The sequence below is a fragment of the Pan troglodytes genome, chromosome 1, assembly GCF_028858775.2.
Source record: "Pan troglodytes isolate AG18354 chromosome 1, NHGRI_mPanTro3-v2.0_pri, whole genome shotgun sequence".
NCBI classification, from domain to species: domain Eukaryota; kingdom Metazoa; phylum Chordata; class Mammalia; order Primates; family Hominidae; genus Pan; species Pan troglodytes.
In genome coordinates this window covers 168,363,165-168,389,760 of record NC_072398.2, presented here as the reverse complement: position 1 = coordinate 168,389,760, position 26,596 = coordinate 168,363,165, and the positions used below count along the sequence as shown (strand labels likewise).

The window sequence follows — 26,596 nt, the reverse complement described above, 5'->3', positions numbered from 1 at the left end:
AGCCGTAACACCACCTGAGGGAGTGGAGAAAGGCTTCAGAGAGAAAGTGTTTTTCGGAATGGATCACTGTTTCCAAAAGAACTAAAGTACAGTTTGAGAAATGCATACTTAATTCATTACTTTTTTTCCCTCAACTTTAATAATAAATTTACCCAACAAAAAAGTTTATTTTTGACTTGTAAATCTCTTAAAATCATAAAAAAGTAAAATTAGCTTTTAAAAACAGGTAGTCACCATAGCATTGAATGTGTAGTTTATAATACAGCAAAGTTAAATACAATTTCAAATTACCTATTAAGTTAGTTGCTCATTTCTTTGATTTCATTTAGCATTGATCTAACTCAATGTGGAAGAAGGTTACATTCGTGCAAGTTAACACGGCTTAATGATTAACTATGTTCACCTACCAACCTTACCTTTTCTGGGCAAATATTGGTATATATAGAGTTAAGAAGTCTAGGTCTGCTTCCAGAAGAAAACAGTTCCACGTTGCTTGAAATTGAAAATCAAGATAAAAATGTTCACAATTAAGCTCCTTCTTTTTATTGTTCCTCTAGTTATTTCCTCCAGAATTGATCAAGACAATTCATCATTTGATTCTCTATCTCCAGAGCCAAAATCAAGATTTGCTATGTTAGACGATGTAAAAATTTTAGCCAATGGCCTCCTTCAGTTGGGACATGGTCTTAAAGACTTTGTCCATAAGACGAAGGGCCAAATTAATGACATATTTCAAAAACTCAACATATTTGATCAGTCTTTTTATGATCTATCGCTGCAAACCAGTGAAATCAAAGAAGAAGAAAAGGAACTGAGAAGAACTACATATAAACTACAAGTCAAAAATGAAGAGGTAAAGAATATGTCACTTGAACTCAACTCAAAACTTGAAAGCCTCCTAGAAGAAAAAATTCTACTTCAACAAAAAGTGAAATATTTAGAAGAGCAACTAACTAACTTAATTCAAAATCAACCTGAAACTCCAGAACACCCAGAAGTAACTTCACTTAAAGTAAGTAGAAAATAAAGAGGGTTCATGTTTATGTTTTCAATGTGGATCTTTTAAAAAAAATATTTCTAAGGCATGCCATTTGAAATACTTTGTTGCATTGTTGAAATACTTTTTTTTCCAAGAAAAATAATCTCCAGAAAATAAAATTTCCTATTATAATTTCAAGTTAGTTTTTTGTTTCCCTAATGTTATATATGAAAACACTGAAAATTTGCATTTTATATGAAAATTACAAATCGGTTAAATTATACAATCTAGAACACTATGTCATTACACTATTGTAAATTACTGAAGGTAAGTAAAAAGTTAAAAAAAATTTAAAACTATTCTCCAGTGTTTAAAACAGATTAAATAATACAGTAAATGGAAAAGATTTATTCATATGAAAAGATGCTGGGCTTTTTCTTTTAATTGAAGTTCAGAAAATCAAATTTTAGAGATAGTACAATTTGAATAAAATGTTAAGAACAAAAATATGTGCTATTTGAAAGAAGCATACAAGGGGAAGGAATTGCCAATATTCATTTTTCAAATCCATTATTAGTTTAAAAATTTAGATTATGATAGTGTTACAGGAAATTAATAGAAAAGAAAGAGGAAAGCAACTTATAACCAACCTACTCTCTATATCCAGACTTTTGTAGAAAAACAAGATAATAGCATCAAAGACCTTCTCCAGACCGTGGAAGACCAATATAAACAATTAAACCAACAGCATAGTCAAATAAAAGAAATAGAAAATCAGGTAAGTCAGTATTTTAATGGTATGTCCCATCTTTCACACAGGTCTGTAAAAACACTGAATCCTAAAATTATTTACAAGCTTTAACTGGATCATGAGTAAAATTATCACATCAGCATAATTGCTAAAATTGCAGGCTCTGAAGCTAATAAACTACCTGCATTTAAACCATGGCTCTAAAACTTTGTGTGACCTTGAATAAATTACTTCACCCCTTTATCTCTCAGTTTCCTCACATATACTACAAAGATAATAACAGAACTTATAGGATTATTGTAAGAAAAAAAATTAATTCATAGCAGCCAATGTCATCTTACTAAAATTCAAATTAGATCATGTTTCTCTTTGCTCAAAACCACACAATAGCTTTCCATTTCACTCATACTGGCTCTTTAGACCAAGATTACCCAACCCTTCGTCATCTCACTGACTTCACCTCCTCTACTCTAGTTATTCTGACCGCTTTACCAGTATTCAAACACATCAAACATACTGCCACCTCAAAGCCTTTGCCCTTGTTGTTTCCTCTAACTGGAATGCTCTTTTGCCCTGGTATCTACGTGGCCCACTCTCTGATTTCCCTTAGGGTCGTTATCAAACAAAAAATTCCCAATGAAGACTTACAAGGTCACTTAACCAAAAATCACAACCGCCTGGTCCCATCCCTGAAAACTTCTACTTCCTTAGCTACTTTTCTCCTGCACACTCACCTTTATTTAACATAATATAAATTTTAGTTATTTATCTCTTCTATTCCTCCACTAAAATGTAAGCTCTGTGAATACAGGGATTTTTTCCATTATCTTCATATTTTCCATTATTTGTATATACTCCAGAATATAGAATACTGTATGGCACACAGTAGGCATTTCTGTTGAATTAATAAATGCAATGTCATATTCACACAGAAGCTTGTGCTATGATTATTATTACTTGGATTACTAGAAATAGTGTGCCTCATAATTAAAGGTCAACATTCAACAATGTAATTAATCTACAATGTAAACATCTGGTGAAGTAACAGAGGGAAGCACTTGTTTAGAAAAAAGCTATGTCAGAATCCATGTATTCTAATATGCAGTACAATAAAAATATTAATAATACTCTCAAACAGCTATTCAAGAGGATTCAAAAAACATAATATAAACTCAGAGAAACTGGTAAACAAAATCATTTTCAAGAGATATAAAACAAATATTATTACCAATTTCCACTAAACAAACATAATGTTAGTAGTGCTGCTAAAAGGTTTTTTATCAACTACTTTTGGTTTCCATACTTTCCTTCTTATGATGTTATTATTCTAAATTCTTTTCAATTATATCTTTTACTATGATTAAATGAACCTGCTCCCCAAAGCAAAATGTTACTATAGTAATATACATTCTGTCTAAAAATAAAAATGTGTGAAGAAACCAAAACAATGAATTTCTGAGTTGGAAGAAGAGTCAGATCATTTAACTTTCCCATATTTAAATTAAAAAAACAAAACTCTAAAAATTTAAGTAACTTTAAGATCACGTAATAGTTACTTAGTAGAAAAGAGTAATACCCAGCAAGCAAACTTTACAATAGATCCTTTTAAATAAGGTCCTAGGAAATATCATTTATGCCAGCATCAAAAAACTAACACTAATAATGCAAGATATTATATATTCTGCTTTTCTTACTGTCAATGAGAAAAACTATCATTCAATAAATTGCAAACCCAACACACTTAAATAAAAATAAAATGTTACTGCTAAACTAACAATAAACTACTGAATATATAGAAAGTAAGCAAACAAACTTGCCAACCTGCCAACATCTACAGATATGTTTACAGGTCAAAAATTATCAAATTATCAAGAAAGCCTGGTTCAAATTATGTATTATGTCTTTATCGCAGGTCTGAAGATCAGTAAGACCTAAAACTGAAAATTATTAAACTTAAAATCTGAACAGAATATCAAATATATTTTATTCATATAAATAAAAGAATACATTACAATATTCTAAGCAAAGCAGTCTCTACTTTTGGCCTTGCTCTGTTTTCCGACCAATGTCTGCTTTTTTGCCTTGCTTTATTTTTTTATCTTATTAAATAATGTCCCTGATTAAATATTTTGAGAACAGGTAATCTGTACAATCTGAATAACACTGTTTATCTAAATATCAAACACCGTTATAACATTATGAACTGAAAGACAAACTGTACTTCTGACATTCTTACTCAGATTTCCCCTAATTGTATATTCAGTATCATTTTAAAAAACAGATTTATATTCTTTTATCAGCTCAGAAGGACTAGTATTCAAGAACCCACAGAAATTTCTCTATCTTCCAAGCCAAGAGCACCAAGAACTACTCCCTTTCTTCAGTTGAATGAAATAAGAAATGTAAAACGTGATGGTAAGACACTTTGGTGGGTTTCCTTCTTGAAGCTATTATTATCAAATTCCCTATTCTTAGGACTTGTTTTAGACTAAAAGATAGTTAAGAGATATCCATCGAATACAATGTATCAACCTAAACTGGATGCTGGGGTTCTTTTTACACCCTATAAAAGACATACCTAAGACAATCAGAGAAATACAAATATGGACTTGATTATTAGATAATATAGAAGGTTTATTAATTTTCTTAGATGTGATCATGGTATTGCAGTTTTAAAGGAGAACAATCTCCTGTTTAAGAGATACATGCTGAAATATTTACGGAGTTAAAGGTCACTGGACTCCAGACTGGTGATAGAACAAGACTCTGTCTCTAAAAAATAATTAATTTTTTAAAAGAAAATAGTTTGGTAAGATGATTCTTACATTCTTAAATAACACGCCATCTAAGAAAAATGCTTTAACATAAACATTACTGAAAAAATGCTACATTTGCCACAATTTCATAAAATGTCAAGTGAAATCTCAAGCTCCAAAGATATTATTCCTATTACTAAATCTGATGTAATAACATTTTATTGATTCTAGGCATTCCTGCTGAATGTACCACCATTTATAACAGAGGTGAACATACAAGTGGCATGTATGCCATCAGACCCAGCAACTCTCAAGTTTTTCATGTCTACTGTGATGTTGTATCAGGTAAAACCTGTCTAAGGAGAATAGACAGTAGTTAGTTCAACTTACTCATTACGTATTAGGAAGATTAACCTGGTTATCATTGTTTTATACATATATATATGAAATATATATGAGTATTCGTATAAATCTAATACTTTTACCTTGTTTATGTATTTACTCAATATTCTCCTTTTCCTCTAAAATAATCTGAAGTGACTATTATCAATAAGTTTACTATGCCAAAATTCATTAATTGCCTTTCACTTAACTTTTGGGACCATAATAAATAATAAAATGTATTGCCATAACATTAATAAACTACCTTACAAAACCACCAATTAAAATCAAACAAACAAACAAAAAAGTGTTATTTACATCTGTCAACATAAATCTACTAAAAATACATGATTTCATTCATTATATTCAGGTAGTCCATGGACATTAATTCAACATCGAATAGATGGATCACAAAACTTCAATGAAACGTGGGAGAACTACAAATATGGTTTTGGGAGGCTTGATGGTAAGGGGACTACATTCAATCATTCATTCACTTGCTAATCTACAAATATTTACTGAGAACCTCTATGGAGCAGGTATTAGGAAAAGTAGTAACGAACGAGAAGCAGTCTCAGCCTTCATATAATTTATTATCAAACAATTACACATTTGTTAGTAAATTACACTTATTACAACTGTTATTATTTGAATTATATTTATCACAATTACATGTCTGTTCTTAAATATACTTATCACAATTTAATTCCATGGCTTACAATGATCATAACTATAATTATTAAAGACAATTTTGATTAAATGTTATGTCATAAGTAGTAACTGTTACAAATAAGCTGTGAAAAGAACCACTCCTAGCATTAGTCACTCTATTCTCTCATTAACGTTTTACATATCAATTAATTGGAAGTTAAAAGGACCAGGAAACTCAGACATACAGTATACATTTTAAAATTTCAATTATTTAAATATAATATATAGAATGTATGGCTTATAATGAATTAGTTAACTCAATGCAAATTATTCTATTTTGATTACAAATAGTAAAATAAGCAAGATAAAATAACAGATGTTTAAAATCCAAAAAGCACATACAAAAATCCATGAATGATGTCTAAGTACTCACTTATAAAGTAGAAGACATTCATTATTATATCAAATTTTTAAATGCTCAGTACTATTTGACCATTTAAAAATTTTGTATTCAAACTACCAGTGAAAGCCCTACCTAGAAGGTATACTCAGTGATAAGTTTGTAGCTCCAAATCTTCTAATAGTGAGTGTAAACCCAAAATAAAAGGCTGACAGGTAAGTCGAGAATACTCACTTAATTCTGGTAAGAAAGTAACCCATTTGTACTTGTATTTACCAGCAATCCTTAAAATGAAGCTTCCTACTAACTCAATAGCAATAAGACAATAGTGAATGTTTAATGAAAACAGTATTTTATAAATACTTTAATAAAAAGGATTGTGATGAAGAACAATCTATTTATATTTGTTATTTATGTTTTTAATTCCAATAAAAATAATTTTTAAAATTACAGAAAAAAGTTATTAAGAACCATGCTTTTAAATTTAAAATGATTTTTAAAATTTATTCCTGTCTTTTTCTACAAAGAAAACATACATTAAGCAAATACCAAAGGCCAGGTTTACATCTGAAGAAAGTGACATTATTATTACTCAAGTCTCTAGGAATACTTAACACATCTCTTGACTGTATATGGATGTTAATAAATAGCTGACAGTAAAGTTTATCCATATAAAGACTTGCAAGAAAATATTCCTCTACCAATGACGAGACTTTAAAATATCTATAATAATGTAACACATTTCACTGGTGAAACATGTCTTGTAATATGCATTATAGAAAGGATAATCAGACTTTCAGTTCTATTAATATTTTTAACATTTTTGTGCACATAGCTATCTTCAATAAAATTGTTTTAAAAGGTATTATTTTAAGATACACTAAAATGATCAAGGGATTCAAGACTAAACAACTCAATTAGTTGCACCAATAAAAAACACTTAAAAAAACTGTCAGTGTCCAACCTGTAGTTAATAACTCACAGATTTTTAAAACTTTTCTTTTCAGGAGAATTTTGGTTGGGCCTAGAGAAGATATACTCCATAGTGAAGCAATCTAATTATGTTTTACGAATTGAGTTGGAAGACTGGAAAGACAACAAACATTATATTGAATATTCTTTTTACTTGGGAAATCACGAAACCAACTATACGCTACATCTAGTTGCGATTACTGGCAATGTCCCCAATGCAATCCCGGAAAACAAAGATTTGGTGTTTTCTACTTGGGATCACAAAGCAAAAGGACACTTCAACTGTCCAGAGGGTTATTCAGGTATCTTTTTCTGATACCAATACTTTATTTTCATATCTTCAAAGTATCTTCCCACATTATTAGCTATTATCTGCAATGACAACTTTTAAAAATCCGAATCCCAAATAAGCGTTTTCTCTCTAGATGAAAACCTCTTAACTATAATGAAAGTGTTCATTCTAGTTCAATCAGGTATTTTACCTCTAATCTTCCTCAGATTTCCTATTTTTTGGTGGTGTATAGATTATTTATACAGATTATTTAAAATTGGGACTTATACAGATTATTTAAAACTGGGATACATGCATCTAAAACACTGTAATATTTATAAGAAAGGAAGATAAACTTACGGGGAAATACAGTAACGGTAACTACATACGAGTCTGTACCCATTAAATTGCATATCTATCTCCTTTAGGAGGCTGGTGGTGGCATGATGAGTGTGGAGAAAACAACCTAAATGGTAAATATAACAAACCAAGAGCAAAATCTAAGCCAGAGAGGAGAAGAGGATTATCTTGGAAGTCTCAAAATGGAAGGTTGTACTCTATAAAATCAACCAAAATGTTGATCCATCCAACAGATTCAGAAAGCTTTGAATGAACTGAGGCAAATTTAAAAGGCAATAATTTAAACATTAACCTCATTCCAAGTTAATGTGGTCTAATAATCTGGTATTAAATCCTTAAGAGAAAGCTTGAGAAATAGATTTTTTTATCTTAAAGTCACTGTCTATTTAAGATTAAACATACAATCACATAACCTTAAAGAATACCGTTTACATTTCTCAATCAAAATTCTTATAATACTATTTGTTTTAAATTTTGTGATGTGGGAATCAATTTTAGATGGTCACAATCTAGATTATAATCAATAGGTGAACTTATTAAATAACTTTTCTAAATAAAAAATTTAGAGACTTTTATTTTAAAAGGCATCATATGAGCTAATATCACAACTTTCCCAGTTTAAAAAACTAGTATTCTTGTTAAAACTCTAAACTTGACTAAATACAGAGGACTGGTAATTGTACAGTTCTTAAATGTTGTAGTATTAATTTCAAAACTAAAAATTGTCAGCACAGAATATGTGTAAAAATCTGTAATATAAATTTTTAAACTGATGCTTCATTTTGCTACAAAATAATTTGGAGTAAATGTTTGATATGATTTATTTATGAAACCTAATGAAGCAGAATTAAATACTGTATTAAAATAAGTTCACTGTCTTTAAACAAATGGAGATGACTACTAAGTCACATTGACTTTAACATGAGGTATCACTATACCTTAACATATTTGTTAAAATATATACTGTATACATTTTATATATTTTAACACTTAATACTATGAAAACAAATAATTGTAAAGGAATCTTGTCAGATTACAGTAAGAATGAACATATTTGTGGCATCGAGTTAAAGTTTATATTTCCCCTAAATATGCTGTGATTCTAATACATTCGTGTAGGTTTTCAAGTAGAAATAAACCTCGTAACAAGTTACTGAACGTTTAAACAGCCTGACAAGCATGTATATATGTTTAAAATTCAATAAACAAAGACCCAGCCCCTAAATTATAGAAATTTAAATTATTCTTGCATGTTTATCGACATCACAACAGATCCCTAAATCCCTAAATCCCTAAAGATTAGATACAAATTTTTTACCACAGTATCACTTGTCAGAATTTATTTTTAAATATGATTTTTTAAAACTGCCAGTAAGAAATTTTAAATTAAACCCATTTGTTAAAGGATATAGTGCCCAAGTTATATGGTGACCTATCTTTGTCAATACTTAGCATTATGTATTTCAAATTATCCAATATACATGTCATATATATTTTTATATGTCACATATATAAAAGATATGTATGATCTATGTGAATCCTAAGTAAATATTTTGTTCCAGAAAAGTACAAAATAATAAAGGTAAAAATAATCTATAATTTTCAGGACCACAGACTAAGCTGTCGAAATTAACGTTGATTTTTTTAGGGCCAGAATACCAAAATGGCTCCTCTCTTCCCCCAAAATTGGACAATTTCAAATGCAAAATAATTCATTATTTAATATATGAGTTGCTTCCTCTATTTGGTTTCCTTAAAAAAAAAAAAAACTCTCATAGGACATGTTTCATTTTGTTCCTTTCAGGAGTAGTAAATTAGACTTTTTCCCCATATAAAGCTTTTTTCTACCAGAAAGATACTTCTGGTAGAAGAAGAGAAAGGAGCTCTTTTCTTTATGGTTCACACGACTGTCTCCTGTCCTAACTACTTTGCTTAAAGTGCTCAAATTCCATCACTAACTCACAGTTGTCTAATCTAAGTCTAATCCCCTTTGATCTCTCAGACTACCTTCCCTTTTATCTCTCTACTACTTACTAATACGAATATCTTTTTTTCAAACTTGACCTTCATTTTGCTTTCACAATACTATACTCTCCATGGATTATCCCTTATCTGAATCCATCTTTATAACCCTATTCCTTTCTCATATTTAGTACTGTGGGCCAATGGACAACCTTCAATCATCTTTTCTACACTGACCCTCAGACATTCTATCTGCTCTCACGGACTCCTTTATTTACCATGAATAAAGTTCCAAAATCTACATATTCATTCCAAGTCTCTTTCCAGTTCCCCTTCTTACATTGCCTATTTGCCATTTCTCCCTTCAATACCCTATACTTCACTCAAATTCAACATACCAAAAATAAAAAGCCAGGCACGGTGGCTCACACCTGTAATCCCAGGACTTTGGGAGGCTGAGGCAGGTGGATCACCTGAGGTCAGGAGTTTGACCAGCCTGACCAATATGGTGAAACCCCATCTCTACTTAAAATACAAAAATTAGCCAGGCGTGGTGGCATGTGCCTACAGTCCCAGCTACTCAAGAGGCTGAGACAGGAGAATCGCTTGAACCCAGGAGGCGGAGGTTGCAGTGAGCTGAGATCACACCACTGCACTGGGTGACAGAACGAGACTGACTCAAAAAAAATAAATAACAAATTCCCCAGCCCCTTACTGCTACTGCTATCCCTTTCTACCCACCTTTCCCTCCTTTATACTCTTTCACACCATCTTCCTCACTTCTTTATATCCATTAATATGACCAGCATGTTCCCAGTCACAGAAGCCTGGAACCTGGAAGACATCTCTGGCTTTTCACTCAACTTTGTAAACTACCTCTTTTGTATCATAAGCCACCAAGTTCAATACAATCTTCTCTTGAAACGTCTCTTAATCTTATAAGCTTTCTTCCCCAAAGACTGTCTTTAACTTCAGTGCTAGATTATATAAGTAGTCTCCTCTTTCCTCCTAGTTTTACGTCCCTCTCCCTGTCAATCTTCCGAAAAGGAATTTGTAATGGCTGCATACTGCCTGGACCTGTGTCTTTCAAGCTCATCTACTGAAGAAGTGTAACAGCAGAGGATAATGAAAACAAATCCTTTTATTGTCTGGAGTTACAGGATAAAATAACTTACTATATGCACAAATTTCTTTCAGAATCTTATTGGGATCTTAGCTTAAATCTTAGAATTTTACTTTAAAATTGCATACGAATTGTGTTTTATACTTTATAAATCTATCTTCATGCCTGCAGTGGCTCACACCTGTAATCCAAGTATTTTGGGAGGCCGGGGCGGGAGTACTGCTTGAACCCAGGAGTCCAAGATCAGCCTGTGCAACACGGCAAAACTCCACCTCTACAAAAAATACAAAAATTAGCTGGGTGTGGTGGCAGGTGCCTGTAATCCCAACTACTTGGGAGGCTGAGGCAGGAGAATCGCTGGAGCCTGGGAAGTCAAGCCTGCAGCGAACCATGATCCTAACACTGCATTCTAGCCTGGGCAACAGAGTGAGACCCTGTCTCAAAAAAAAACTTCATATAAAAATATTTATTTCCCCCCAAGTATTTAAAAAGTGATGTTCCTAGAAGATGTGTCATGTTTATCCTGTGAACTTGCACGTCCCATATAGTTGTGCCCTCACAAGAATGTATACTCCAATTAGAAGAGTATAGGCCTTTGGAACAAAATCCAAAATCCTTCCAGGTTTTCAAAAGTCTCTATCACCTGGCCCCAAATTACCTCTTTAGCCATTTTTTCCCACAACACAAACCTTCTGCTCTAATCAAAATGATCTACTTTTAAACATCTCCTCTATGCCTTCCTAATGTATTCCATTTGTCTAGAATGTCTCCCCACACATTTCTGATTGGCTAGATTGTGCCGTATTTTAAGGTGCAGATATCTCAATTCTTCCACAAATATTCTAGTAAATGGCAGCTTGTTCATCTGAAACCATACAGAATTACTGTCCATACACCTCAAATAGCACTTAGTGAGAAAATACACAGAAGTAAATATGGCAAATCATAATAATAAAAATTCTGAAAAATAGTACTAAAAGCTCCAAAAGCATCAAAGATAGTCAGTTTACTTGATTTTAGTGAATTACTGAAAAATTTCTATATCAAGAGTTTATTTTGAACCAGTATGAATTTTACTGAAACCAAGTACACACGTCTCATTATGAGGTAACCTAGTGTAGTATAATCTATTTACATACACTCTGTCATCCTGGAATCAGCATATTTTCATGCTTGTATCTTTACTTCCTAATAGCATAACTCATAGAAGTCAACTAACTCATTCATTAATTTTAGAAATGGTATTCATTAAACAACACTTATTGAGCATCTACTATTTGTCTCCTTTAAAAAACGTATTCCAAATTTGTACTCATATATACTCTACTTTCTGTTGTAGGATAATCAAATTTCCTTGTGATTTTTTTCCCCATCACTAACAGCCATAAACTCTGCACTTATGTATGTACTACTGAGTGATTATCAAACACAGCAGTTTTAAAAATGAAAAGAAAGTGACCCAACAATTGGCCCTTTTATCAAAGTCCAAAGTATTATCAAGGCAAATCAACTAGGGTAAAATTACTTAACTGGTGCACAGTTCAAGGTCATGAAAGTAGCACTAACAACCCTCTATTATAACCCTTAATAAAATGAGGTTTTAATGACATTTTAGGAAATATAAAATAAACTCAAGAATTCTATCTAAAATATAAAAGCTGTTTTTCCTAAATTCATGTTTAGTCCTAAGAACAGTCATACATCTAATAAAATGACTGGGTATATAATTTGAAAGAGCAATAAATTACTACCTTGAAGATGTAAGGTTGTAGCTATTTATCTTAAAATACACAGTCAAACCTCAGTTTCCACACCCAATAGATGGGAATAATAATCCTGTCAAATCTATTAATACTTCATGGGATTGTAATCATCAAGCCAGATAATGTATTTGAATAGCTTTATGAACTATAAAGTTCTAAACAAATGTATATACTTTTTAAAAACAGGTTCTTCTGTGTCATTTTTCACATTCCTTTAAGTAAATAATCTCTACAAATGCTTCCTAACTGAACATATTATAATTCTCAGGACAGAAGAACAAAACTGCCCTTCTCAGAGTTTGCATCTGTTTCTGGAACTTTACTCCTTCCCTTCGCAATCTAAGATAACACTCCATCACCTTCAGATGCAAGCCCCTAACTAAAAACTTCTGGGTGGCTATGTTAAAATGTTAGGAAATAGAGCTCTTGACTCAGAATTCTTTTTTTTTTCGAGATGGAGTCTCGCTCTGTCACCCAGGCTGGAGTGCAGTGGCACTGCACAGTGAGCTGAGTGATCTCAGCTCACTGCAACCTCCGCCTCCTGGGTTCAAGCGATTCTCCTGCCTCAGACTCCTGAGTAGCTAGGATTACAGGTATGTGCCACCATGCCCAGCTAATTTTTGTATTTTTAGTAGAGACGGAGTTTCATCATGTTGGTCAGGCTGGTCCCGAACTCCTGACCTCGTGATCCGCCTTCCTCGGCCTCCCAAAGTGCTGAGATTACAGGCGTGAGCCCCCGCGCCCAGCCGACTCAATTTTTATAGTTAAAATAAACTAGGACCAATTCGATAGAATAAAACTCAGAGTGGTATAACAAGGACAAAACCAAAATAGCAGAGTATGTGGCAGTAGCTTGAGACATCTATGAACTCTAAAAATAAAAACAAAAACCAATACTTTCTGAAGCAGAGGACCATACACTTGAATAGAAAAAAAATGCTCCTGAATTTTCAGTAACGTTCAGCTGAAATTTATACTTCCTTAAATTATGAATGTAGTAAACCAACCACAGCAGTATTAGCAGTATATAAGATTTTGTCATTAATAGAAACATACATTTACTATTATTATTATTATACTTTAAGTTCTGGGATACATGCGCAGAACGTGCAGTTTTGTTACATAGGTATACACGTGGTATGGTGGTTTGCTGCACCCATCAACCCGTCATCTACATTAGGTATTTCTCCTAATGCTATCCCTCCCCTAGCCCCACCCCGACAGGTCCCAGTGTGTGATGTTCCTCTCCCTGTGTCCATGTGTTCTCATTGTTTAGCTCCCACTTATGAGTGAGAACATGTGGTGTTTGGTTTTCTGTTCCTGTGTTAGTTTGCTGAGAATGACGGTTTCCAGCTTCATCCATGTCCCCACAAAGGACATGAACTCATCCTTTTTTATGGCTGCATAGTATTCCATGGTGTATATGTGCCACATTTTCTTCATCCAGTCTATCACTGATGGGCATTTGGGTTGGTTCCAAGTCTTTGTTATTGTGAATAGTGCTGCAATAAACATGTGTGCATGTGACTTTATAGTAGAATGATTTATAATCCTTTGAATATATACCCAATAATGGGATTACTGGGTCAAATGGTATTTCTAGTTCTAGTTCCTTGAGGAATTGCCACACTGTCTTCCACAATGGTTGAACTAATTTGAAACATAAATATTTTTATATCACAACTATTATAGACATCTCAAAATATTGTTGATGCTTATTACTATTTAGAAAATACAATAGTTTTTTAACCTGAGGCCAGATCATGTTATTTAATTCATCAATAAACACATATATCACAACTTTAATATTTTGATAATTTTAATTCAATGTAACTGATTTCCTTTGTTATTCTATATATTTTATTTCATGCATTTAAAAACATTTAAACATTACAGATTGAGTATCCCTTATTCAAAATGCTTAAGACCAGAAGTCTTTCAAATTTCATATTTGTTTTGGATTCTGGAATATCTTTATACTCACGGTTGAGCCACCTCAAATCTGAAAATCCAAAATGCTTCAACGAGATCTTCTTTGAGTATCATATGGGTGCTTGAAATGTTTTGGATTTTGGAGCATTTAAGATTTTGGATTTTCAGATTTGGGATGCTCAATATATATTTCAAAAAAGGGTATCACAGGATTCACAAGACGACCACAAGGTACCATGGTACACAAAAAAATTAGCAGCCCATGTTCAAAGGACCTACTGTCATGTAATAACCTAGTTTAAGAAACATGAATTACATGGCTCTCATGTCATAACATCAACAGCACACATATTCTGACTGGCCAAGCTCTTCCTTGAAACAATATTTTAGGAAAAAAAATTTAATCAGTATATAATAAGCTTATTCAACTACTCAAGAAAAAAAAACTGATGATAGTAAAATTCTAAAGAGATCATAAAACATTTCATTTGTTATTGAGGTTAACTTTTAAAAGTCTTTATCTGGCCAGGCATGGTGGTTCATGCCTGTAATCCCAGCACTTTGGTAGGCCGAGGTGGGCGGATCACCTGAGGTCAGGAGTTCGAGACCTGCCTGGCCAACACAGTGAAATCCCATCTCTAGTAAAAATACAAAAAAAAAAAAAATTAGCTGGGTGTGGTGGCTTGCACCTGTAGTCCCACCTCCTTGGGAGGCTAAGGCAGGAAAATCGCTTGAACCCGGGAGGCAGAGGTTGCAGTGAACCAAGATCATGCCACTGTATTCCAGACAGGGCATCAGAGCAAGACTCTGTCACTCACAAACACACAAAAAAGTCCTTATCTGTTAGAGAGACATACTGAAGGATTTTCAAGTGAAATGATAGGATGTCTAGGCTTTGCTTCAAAAATATTACCAACAAAACAAAAGACAGGACAAGCAACAGATAACACAAAAATGACAATGCAAGTTAATTAATCTGTTCTCTAATGAGAATATATGGGCACAGTGAGGGAACAACACAGACTGGGGACAGTCAGGGGGGTTGGGTGCAAGGGGAGGGAGAGCATTAGGACAAATAGCTAATACACGTGGGGCTTAAAACCTAGATAACAGATTGATAGGTACAGCAAACCACCATGGCACACGTATACCTATGTAACAAATCTGCACATTCTGCACTTGTATCCCGGAACTTAAAGTAAAATAAAATTTAAAAAAAAATTAATCTGTTCTCTTTACTTTTAGGTGTATTAATTTTAGGTGTAGGTGTATTAATTTGTTCCCTTTACTTTTATAATTTTCCATAATAAAAGTTTAAAACTATATTCAGATTAGATCAGAGAAAATAGATTTACTAAAATTTATTAAGAGATGTATGGGCATATTCCTAACAGACCAAAATCCTTTTGTTTCTCACCCTGACAGTTACCAGGTCTGAACCATTGTATTCATTCTTACATTCTTAGTAATGCACCATGTTTGCTAGATATAGTCTTTCAAAAATACTAAGTAGAAAAAAAAAATACAAACATTCAACAGGTGATTACAACTAAGGCCATTACTGGAAATGCGGCTAACTCTAACAATCCTGCCAAGAATACCATGTGTTCTGTGGACATACCTCTTAAAAACTGGATGTCAGTAAAACACATAAGCATTTGCTCAATTAATGTACCTTGATCTATTACAACTCAAATACAACAGTGGTGATCAAGTAAAAATTTGGAACACAAGTAACATTGCATACAATCTATTACCTAACTTTCAGATGATTTCAAATATCCAATAAAAGATTTTTTTCACCATTGAGAAAGATCTTTATTTGGTTTACTTAATGTTAACAATTACACTAGTACTTTTTCTAAAATACTGTGATAGGGTAAGTACTTCCTTGATAAAGCAAGAATTTGATGTAAACCCCACTTGTATGGTGCAGTAAGAAACAAGTCATTCATTTTCTGATTGTTAGAAACTACCATATATTTGTGTATCTTCATCTACCCCTGTAGAGAATTTGAAAAGATCAGGCCCCTCTTCAGTTAACCCTATGCAAATAAATGTGACCAGCTGTGTGTGGGGGGTAGGGAGGCGCGGGGAACGACAGAGTTTGTTATTTAAAGGTGAAAATCTCTAGCTTCAGGTATAACTTAAATAACAGATTTAAGTCTTTAAGAAGACTCAACATCTTCAAAAGAATATTTTTTAAAGTGTACATAATAAAAGTAAATTAAACTAATATAGACCTCTTTAGACAGCTTTCTCTGAATTATCTGATAACAAACATAAAAATGAGAAGTGAAAGGTGTATAGGAAATCTGTCACTTTCAGAATACAGTTCTCTTTCCTACGATTTCTCAACTCAGTCAAATGCTTCAATGATGTCCATTCATTCCCCCTATATTCATGCAGTTTTTAATTTTTTCCCTATGAGACCCTTTACAATCCTCTCAAGTTTCTCACTAAAACTAAATACAATATGGAAATATTTTCTTAAAACACACATGAACAATGCTTAAATTCCTAGTTTTTTCAGATATAAATTTGAACCCCCTGGAACTTCAGCTTTGTCATCTATAAAATAGGGATAACCACATTGGTTCTGTGCAGGCTGCTATCAGAGTTAATAGATAATGGCCATATATAAACTAAAAGGAGCCCTAGTGTCAACTTTATCTTCCTTTTTTTTAACATTATTCACTGGGAAAATATGTACATAAATATTTGTATAGTGACCACTGGTATGTATTATCACAAATTATGTCTTATCCTGAAACATTCCTGAGAAGGCAAAAAGAATCCAAATGAGCTAAAAGATTATCATCACCATGATCCAGCATAACCATTCAGTTAGCAAATATTTATGGAACTTTCTGTAAATTATTGATGATATTTGTATATTAGCTGTCAGCTGCTGAGGTTGTCATACATCCCTTTTCGTCATTCCAAAATTATTTCTACCTATGCTAGGTTTCTAGATATGCTTAAGGTTTTTGTTTTTTTTTAAAATAAACTATCAGTTCCTAAACATATAAGCTGTCCATAAGGCCAAGTTTTTCTAACAGCATCAAATAGAATAAACAACCTTTAATGATTTGGTTTTAAGGTCCCATGGACATTGATGGTCTAATAATACAAAGCAGGCCAATATTGACTCTGATAATCTCCCTTTTAAAATAATTCTCTTATCCAATTATACCCCAGATGCCTAGTACCCTCATGCTTTTCAAACCAATCTCTCTCAAGTTGTATAGTGCATGAGTAAATGTAATCTAATAAAGCCAAAAACAATAACAACTTCTATTGAGCACTTAATATGTACTGCATTACTTTGTGACATGCACTTTACACATATTTAATCCCCATAGATTTCTAAGATATAGGTACTTTTATTATACCCATGTTAAAGGAAGGAAAAATCATTCCTCAATTTTAAATACAGTAAGTCCTCACCTAATGTCATAGCTACTGTGACACTGGATAATGTTCTTGGAAACTGTGACTTTAAGAGAAGGACTTTAAGGACCATGTGCAGCAGGTTCTTGAATAATATCATTTTGTTCAGCATTGTTTTGTTAAAACATTGACTGGAAAAAAAATGGTTTCGTCACATGTCATTTAGCTTAAAACCTTAGTTTCCAAGAACCTATTAACAATTTTAAGTGAGAACTTACTGTAATTCCTAAAAATGAAACATGGTTACAAAATATAGGTTACAAGAGCCCATCTCCCAATTTTTCATAAGCTACACATATAGTTGTACCATTTCAAGTAACACAAAAATTATTATTTCTTTATGTAATTTGGAGATTATTTTTAAAAGGGAATGGTCAACTTTATAATCATATTTTGTTAAAGAAACTATTTGGCAAAACAGTAACAACAGGAAAAAAGTCAACCAAGTATAGTAATCACAATTCTACTTCTGAATTTTCATGTAGTATCTAATTTTCTCTACTTCACTGAGGATACTCTTATACTAGAAAATTATTAATCGCTTTCTTAAAATAATGCATCCTTTTTGCTCCAACAGTTCTCACTGGTACATGCTACTAACAGAGCACTAGGATCATTTCCATAAACTAAGAAACTTAGTAGCCTTGACATTCTATATCACATTTAACCAATGTCTGTTAACAGGTTAAAGCATTTTATATAAGTTCCTTACAAACTGTATATAAGGAGGAATAAGGTTATGTAAAGCCCTAATCTGAAATCAATTCATTTTGATGAAAAACATTAAAGCCTAAATCAGTATTCATATTCAATAAAAGTTAAATAGGAGTAACTCTAATCTTTATTATGAGCTTAGCAAGTTCTATTATTCTCTGGAAATAAACTGCTCACTTATGAGAGAAAAATGGTTATTCTATAAACATTTAATGAGTCCTTTTTTAAAAGCTTCTTGCCTACAATATTATTTTTACTAATAATGTCTGGAATGAGTATTAACTCTGTAATAGAATGTTTAGATACAGTCCAAACTAAAGGCACTGAGATACGTTAAATGATCTCTCAACATCATTCTCAAATTAATATGCTATAATTCATTTTTATACTTGAAAATTTTAACTCCCAGAATAGAAACTAATTATAGTTTTTGGACTATCAGTTAGCCTTACCAATACTAACCACTTCAAGTGAGAAAGCATTCCACCCTAAAAACCAAAAGCAAACCCAAATAAACAAATGATCTTAAACAAGCACTAATACATGTTTACATAATTTCCATTAAACTCAAAAAGCAAAACCATACTAACTTATAATTTATAAAAATCCCCTTAAATCATTTGATGTATGAACTTTTTATCTCCTCCAGAAGAAGATGTTACATTAAAACTGGATACATCCTTAAGAGAAAACAACGTGCTGCCTTATTTGGCACAGTATCTTCTCACTTGGTATGAGCGCACTACTCAATTCCCATTTAAGTTCTGTAACATGTCTAGATTATCTATATTGGCTCTATTTTCCATTAATTCACAGAAAAGATACCCTAGAATCCATTTATATCAAGTGTATCACTTATATCAACTGTAAGACATTAAAAAAATATTAAACAAATATAAATAATGGTGTAGATTTTGAGGCTAATGTAAGATAAAAGTGATCTGTTTTAATAAAAATGTAGCAAACAATTCTCTACCAATGAGAAATTTTATTTTTATTCAAATTATATATAATTATGAATGCTGGATGTCCTACCATTCCAAAAGATGAAGAACACAGAAAATGAAGTAAGAAGGCTTGGGTTCAAGTCCAAACAAGTCTCTTAATTCAGCCTTCTGTCAGTGGAGAAGTGGAGACAATAATACTGCCAGAATTATATAATGTATAAGATTTCTATGAGACTGAATAAACTAATTTAAATGAAATTATGTTCTATAAAGCACTAAATAAATGTCATCATATCAATATGTCAACACGAAATTTCAGAACACCAGTGATAAAGAAAATAATTCAAAAAGTCTTAGGGCAAAATAAGACGCAAAAGATTAGCAATCAGTATAATATTGGACTACTCAAGGGTACTGCTTAAAGCCAGAAGACAGTAGTTATATTTTCAAAATTATGATAGAAAATGATATAGAATTTAGAATTTTATACCTGGCAAAACTATTAATTTGAGAGTAAAGGTAAAGATACCGTCAGACATAAAAGAAAATTTACCTCCCACACATCCTATTTAAGAAAGATACGAAAGCTTTCAGTGAAATGAGCAAACTAAGGAAAATACATGAAAAATAAGGACTCTATTGCAAAAAAAAAAAAAAAAATGCAAAGAAAATTTCCAGGATAATGGCAAATAGGCTCTAAGATGACAATTGTACAGTAAGCCTAAAAAGCCTACAAAACTTCCTCTGCAAGGGAGGAAATAATTGATTGTTGATGTATTTCACTGTACTATAAGAGGTTTTACAGAGCTTTAGCACTAACACATAGAAAAGGAGCCAACTCATGCAGTGTCTTATAGACTGTTAGAAAAAATTCATTCTTTTTCTGTTTGTAATAGAAGCACTGGAGAATTTCAGACACAGGAATGAATGATTTGATTTACAATTTTCAAAGAATTCTCTGGCTGCAATGTTGAGAAGTGACTGAGACAGGAGTAGAAATAAGATAGCCAAATTAGTAAGGATAGCAAAATTCAAGATCAGAGGCTGTCTAATATGGTAGCCTTTAGCCCCAGGTGGTTATTAAGCACTTGAAATGTGGCTCATCTGAATTGAAATGTGCTTTAACTATAAAATACACACTAGATTTTGAAGTTAGCAGAAGAGAAAAGAAGTAAAATATCTCAATAATTCTTAACATTTATTACATGTTGAAATAATACTTTAGATACACTGGTTTCAATGACATATATGATTAAAATTAACTTTACCTGTTTCTTTTTTTTAATGTAGCAATTATAAAATTTTAAATTGCAAATGTGGTTCCCATTATATTTCTGTTTCACAGTGCTGATCTAGATGGTGACAGACTAGAATTTTTAAAAGGTGGAAGTAGTAAGAAGTACAGATCAGGATATATTTTGGAAGTAGAGCCTATGTAACTTGTTGGCTGAATAAATGTGAGGGGTAAGGAAAGGAGAGAAATCATAATAATTCCAAAAATTTTGTCCTCAGGAACTTGGTAAATGGTGGTAAAAATATACTAGGATGGGGAAGTCTAGGATGAAATCCAAAATTCTGTTTTAGAATCTTATACCTGAGCTGCCCTGCTGAATATCCCAACAGACATGTCAAGTTCTGGTCTCGGCATTCACAAATAAAGGGTATATCATTCATAAGGAGTACATGCAAATGGCACCCCCAGAGTTATGTAATGTTCAGTCTGAAAAGTTATATCTGACAACTTCATGTCAAGTATTCTCTAGATAGGATATACTCAACAAATATTGTTGATTTATTAGAACATAATGCAGGCACATAAATTTGATTCTTGTGTAATGCTAGATTCTGCTACTAAAAACATTTGAGAAAACATAGTAATTAGGAGTTCAAATGTTTTAACCTAAAAGCCCAGGAATCAAATCCCATCACCATCACACTAAGGTGTGATGCTCAGCAAAATGTTTAACCTCTCTAACCCTTGGTTTACTCACCTCTAAAATAAAAGTAAAATCCACCTCAAATAATGAGGATTAAATAAGACTAAAAAAGATTAAGCATGTAAGGTAATTAACATTATACCTGACACACAGAAAGCCTTAATACGTGAAAACTATTAATAAAATTGTGCGGTAAGAGATAGAGTTAAGTAACAAAACTACTTAAGATTTTTGGAGAGTTTTATTCTAGTTATACTTTAATATTTTAGAATATACAGTATCTTCTATCAGAATTCTCCAAATTAAAATCTCTTACCTGTAAGTAGTGTTTGGAACATAAACATCCCTTGCGGGAAACTCTAAGATTTCTCTGGTAGGTCTAACTCTACTGTCAGGGTAAAGCTTCACTTGAAGCAGCTCCGGAGTTAGGCAATAATGGGGATTTTCAGGTGCGGGAGAAATGTCTATCTTGAGCTGAGCTGCAAATTATATATTAAAAAACAATGTAAAGACAATAAAAAACTCCACGTTAAACATGTTTTTTAAAGGACTTGGATCCTATTTTTGCAAGAAGTCTGGGAAGAATATTACAGAAACCAAATTTATATTATTATCATCTCATGCCTCTAAATCATTTCATTTTGCAAAGTCTCAAACTTAAAAATTACCGATCCAGACATAAATGCATGTAAAATAATAAATGCTTATTAAATAAATGAATGGGAATGAAGGAAGGAAGAAGCAAAAATAGAAAAAAAAAGCAGAGGGATCTGGCATAGGAACAAGCTAAGTCATTTCAAAGATTAAAAGACTTAGTTTTGACTTAGCAAACTTTAAGACATTTTTACTCTGGAATGGTTTGCTCCAATCATAATATGAATCTATTTTTTAATATTTACCATTCTATTACCATTCTAGAAAATAATTTTAAGCCATGATATTATTCATCACACTCACTTTAGTATAGTAATTCCTTCCATCCCCCGCTGGGGATATATTTTAAGACCCAACCCCTAGTGGATGCCTGAAACTGCAGACAGTACCCAACCTTATAGATACTGTTTTTCCCTATACATACATGCCTACAATAAAGTTAAATTTATAAATTAGGCAAAGTAAGAGATTAATAACCCTAACTCATAATAAAACAGAGCAATTATAACAATATACTATAATAAATGTTACATGAATGTGGTCTCTTTCTCTCTGTTCCTCTCTCCAAATATCTTAATATTTTCACATCGTGGTTGACTACAGGTAACTGAAACTACGGAAAGAGAAACAATAGGTAAGTGGGGACTACTGCACTCAAAGTACCAAAGATGCTGAATCCTGCATCCAAACTGTCAGATCACATGATAGTTAATAAAGTGAAGAAGACTGACAGGCATTGGGCATAGAAAAATGTCTGGGCCAGATAAATAAAAAAAAAGATACATAATTATAAGCAATACAACATATTAGTGATAATAATAGTTGCAACCATTTCTACTCAAAATTTTTAAATACCTGTAATAGGTCTTAGTCGCCGTAAGACAGAAGATGGCCTTCTCATATCAGCAAGGAATTTGTAGAGATCTTCATCACTTAAGCGGTCTCCTTCCTGATTTCAATAATAGAGGAAAAAGTATTTGATAAAACAAATATCGCCAGGCACTGTGGCTCACGCCTGTAATCCTAGCACTTTGGGAGGCTGAGGCGGGCAGATCATATTAGGTCAAGAGTTTGAAACCAGCCTGGCCAACATGGTGAAACCCCGTCTCTACTAAAAATACAAAAAAAATTAGCCAGGCATGGTGGCACGTGTCTGTAGTCCCAGCTACATGGGAGGCTGAGGCAGGAGAATCACGGGAGATGGAGGTTGCAGTGAGCCAAGATCACATCACTGCACTCTAGCTGGGGTGATGGAGCAAGACTCTGTCTCAAAAATAAATAAATAAATAAATAAATAAAGATATATATATATATGATGAAAAATAAATTTATAGTTTGTTAGTAAGCATGCCCTTATGCCTACAATGTAGTTAGAATAAAAAATTAAATTAAATTAAAATAATTATGATTATAAATATCATACCAGTTTATTTCCTTTTTTATGCTTTCAAATTTTACTAAGATTTAATAATACCACTGTCTTTTTTCTTATTTACAGTCCATTATCTATGCCTATAAAGTATTACAAAATACTCTCAAATATAGAAAACCAATACAAGTTACTGGCCGGGTGCAGTGGCTCACGCCTGTAATCCCAGCACTTTGGGAGGCCGAGGCGGGCGGACCATGAGGTCAGGAGATCGAGACCATCCTGGCCAACACAGTGAAACCCTGTCTCTACTAAAAAATACAAAAAAAATTAGCCGGGCTTGATGGCAGGCGCCTGTAGTCCCAGCTACTCGGGAGGCCGAGGCAGGAAAATGGCGTGAACTCGGGAGGCAGAGCTTGCAGTTAGCTGAGTTCGCGCCACTGCACTCCAGCCTGGGCGACAGAAAAAGACTCCGTCTCAAAAAAAAAAAAAAAAAAAAAAAGGAAAGAAAACCAATACAAGTTAGAGATAGATGAAAAAGAGAAGAGAAAAATAAGAACACAGACATAAAACAGAATCAAAAAGCAAACTAATATAAAAATACTTGAGTCTCATAAATTTATTACTCTTTAGTTCATATTTGTGTTTTCAACTTTATATCACAAATTTCTCCAATGCAAAATCTGCAGCACTGGCTAAGGTGTGAGGAGGAGAAGGAAGAAAGGAGGAAGAGAGAGGAAGAAGAGGGAGGAAGGATTTAGACGAGGGAGGGAGGGGGAGGAGGAATAGGAGGAGGAAGAAACTACTGTTAAGGAAAATCACAACTGTCCTCATACTAAGGCCAGAAAGAAAACTCCAAAAGGACTTCAACCAATATGAAGAGACCTTGAAAAACACAAAACAAATTACCCATAGCCGATTAACACAAATGTTCAATTTAATGTTAATATTTTTTCTTCTTACAATTAAAATAGCTGGAGTTTTTCTTTTATTAAAGAGTCAGTCTTTAGATTTGATCAATCCAATCTTCCTGCTTTGAGATTTTATTGTTTTATGCATATTTCATATATTGTTCTTTTATCTTATTTGGTAATGCATATATTTGAGGCTACTTTATTACTGTCAACTCACCTTGAGCCACAACCCATTTGCTCTTCATCATTATATTCTAAACAAGGATATAGAATTGATCTTCTTTTATCTCACTATTTAGAAAAAATAATTCTTAATTTCTAAGTGGTTATAGTTTTTTATTAATAACTTACAAAGCTTTTAGTTTTATTGAGTTATGGTTAGAAAATCTGACTTTACAAGGTTTCTTCAGTGACCCAATATAACTAATTATTGTAAATGTTCCATCAGTTGTTGAAAAAGTATATTCTTTTCTTGTGCATACAGAAATAATATAAATTTTTTGAGACCAAGTTGCCAACACATGAAATTAATTTTTAAATGGTCCTTATTCATAATATATTCAGATTATTTCTAGTCTTCATTATTTCTATTTCACCCATTAAATTATATTTTCTCTTTCGGTACTTATTGGTCTCCATTCTTTACTCCCTGTTTCCATGCCTTTTTGGTGAGTGAAGCACAATTCCCTCCCTAGGCCTGGCCACATGCCTTGCTTTGCCAATAAGCAAACATGATGCAAACAGAGGCTTGAAAAACATTTGCACAATTTAGTTTGCTCTCTCTCTTGAACTTTTGTCAGAGCTATGAGAACATGACCAAGCTAGCCTGCTAGAAGATGACAGTAGAATTTGAGAGACATGTCACAGAGCTGAGTCATTTCTGTCTTCCCAGTAGAAGTCAGCCTATATTAGCTGATCTCAGCCAACCTCCAAACTTGTGAATGAGCCTAGTTCACTGGAGCAGGCTAGCTGATACCCTTTCCTCTACATTGGTTGTTTACTGTCCTGTACCACTGAAAAAAATAGATAACATATATCTGTCAACAAATAGAACAAATGTCTTCAAAACTATTGTGTGGGTTTGATTTTTTTTTTAAATATCTATGTATTTCTAATAATTTTGACTTCACACATTTTATTTATTTATTTATTTTGAGACAAGGCCTCACTTTGTCACCCAGGCTGGAATACAGTGGCATTATAATTGCTCACTGCAACCTTAACCTCCTGGGCTCAAGCAATTCTCCCGTCTCAGCCTCCCAAGTAGCTGGGACTACAGGTATACACCAACATGCCCGGCTAATATTTTTTATTTTTATAGAAACAAGGTCGGCCAGGCACGGCGTCTCACGCCTGTAATCCCAGCACTTTGGGAGGCTGAGACGGGCGGATCACAAGGTTAGGAGATCGAGACCATCTTGGCCAACACGGTGAAACCCTGTCTCTACTAAAAATACAAAAAATTAGCCGGGCATGGTGGCAGGCGCCTGTAGTCCCAGCTACTCGGGAGGCTGAGACAGGAGAATGGCATGAACCCAGGAGGCGGAGCTTACAGTGAGCCAAGACTGCGCCACTGCACTCCAGCCTGGGTGAGAGAGCAAGACTCAAAAAAACAAAACAAAACAAAACAAAACAAAAACCCAGAAACAAGGTCTCACCATGTTGCCCAGGCTGGTCTTGAACTCTTAGGCTCAAGCGACCCTCCAGCCTTGGCCTCCTAAAGGGCTGGGATTACAGGCATGAGCCGACATGCCTGGCCAACACATTTTAAATCTGTACATAAACACTAATGTTTACTATATTCCTACTGTAGACAGTAATCGCTCATAAACTGAAAAAGAAAAAACTGCCTTCTGTGTCTCATTTAGGGAAAAATCTGTGCCTTGAATTCTACTTAATTAAAATGGTAATCTCTTTTTTTAACTTAATTTGCATTTGCCTGATGCATAATTTTCTAGCTACTTAAAAATAGTTACAAAAATAGTATATGCTCATGGTTAAAAATTTTTAATACAGAACCATATTAAACAGTTTCTGTACTGTAAACATTTTCCACTGCTCCATGTTTCCAGCAATCATTTATTTTTAAGTTTTCATAATCATTTTGTGCTACTTCCCAGTTATAGTAACAGTATTCAAAACAGTGTCCAGAACATGGTGATGAATGCTCAAAAAATACTGGTTGGATAAATAGATAAGGGGTAGATGGCTTATTGATTTATGCTTATAATACCAATTTATTGATAAACAGCAGGCTGAAGAAATGAAAAGAAAGCTGTGGAAATACCAACAGAAGTGGTGTAGCAG

The 26,596-nt window shown here is 33.1% G+C and overlaps 2 protein-coding genes across 21 annotated transcripts in view; one reads left to right on the top strand and one right to left on the bottom strand.

The window, feature by feature from the left end:
* The window catches only part of DOCK7 (dedicator of cytokinesis 7), a 233,712-nt gene that overhangs the window by 142,796 nt on the left and 64,320 nt on the right, over positions 1-26,596 (bottom strand). For all 19 annotated transcript variants that reach the window (XM_063817185.1, XM_063817188.1, XM_063817192.1 and 16 more), the window contains 2 exons: positions 22,862-22,955; positions 21,669-21,831 (listed from right to left, as the gene is read on the bottom strand). In XM_063817185.1, coding sequence (XP_063673255.1) covers positions 21,669-21,831; positions 22,862-22,955 — 257 coding nt within the window. The remainder of the gene's footprint in view (positions 1-21,668; positions 21,832-22,861; positions 22,956-26,596) is intronic.
* On the top strand, positions 455-8,687 carry ANGPTL3 (angiopoietin like 3). 2 transcript variants are annotated; one of them, XM_001159650.7, is made up of 7 exons: positions 456-1,012; positions 1,647-1,757; positions 4,031-4,145; positions 4,718-4,831; positions 5,238-5,333; positions 6,926-7,192; positions 7,590-8,687. In XM_001159650.7, exons 1-7 carry the CDS (start codon positions 518-520, stop codon positions 7,772-7,774), a joined length of 1,383 nt encoding a protein of 460 aa, XP_001159650.1. In that variant the 5' UTR covers positions 456-517; the 3' UTR covers positions 7,775-8,687. The 2 variants fall into 2 exon arrangements, with proteins under 2 accessions (XP_016775193.1, XP_001159650.1); XM_016919704.3 differs by lacking the exon at positions 5,238-5,333 and having other exon boundaries at positions 455-1,012; positions 7,590-7,866.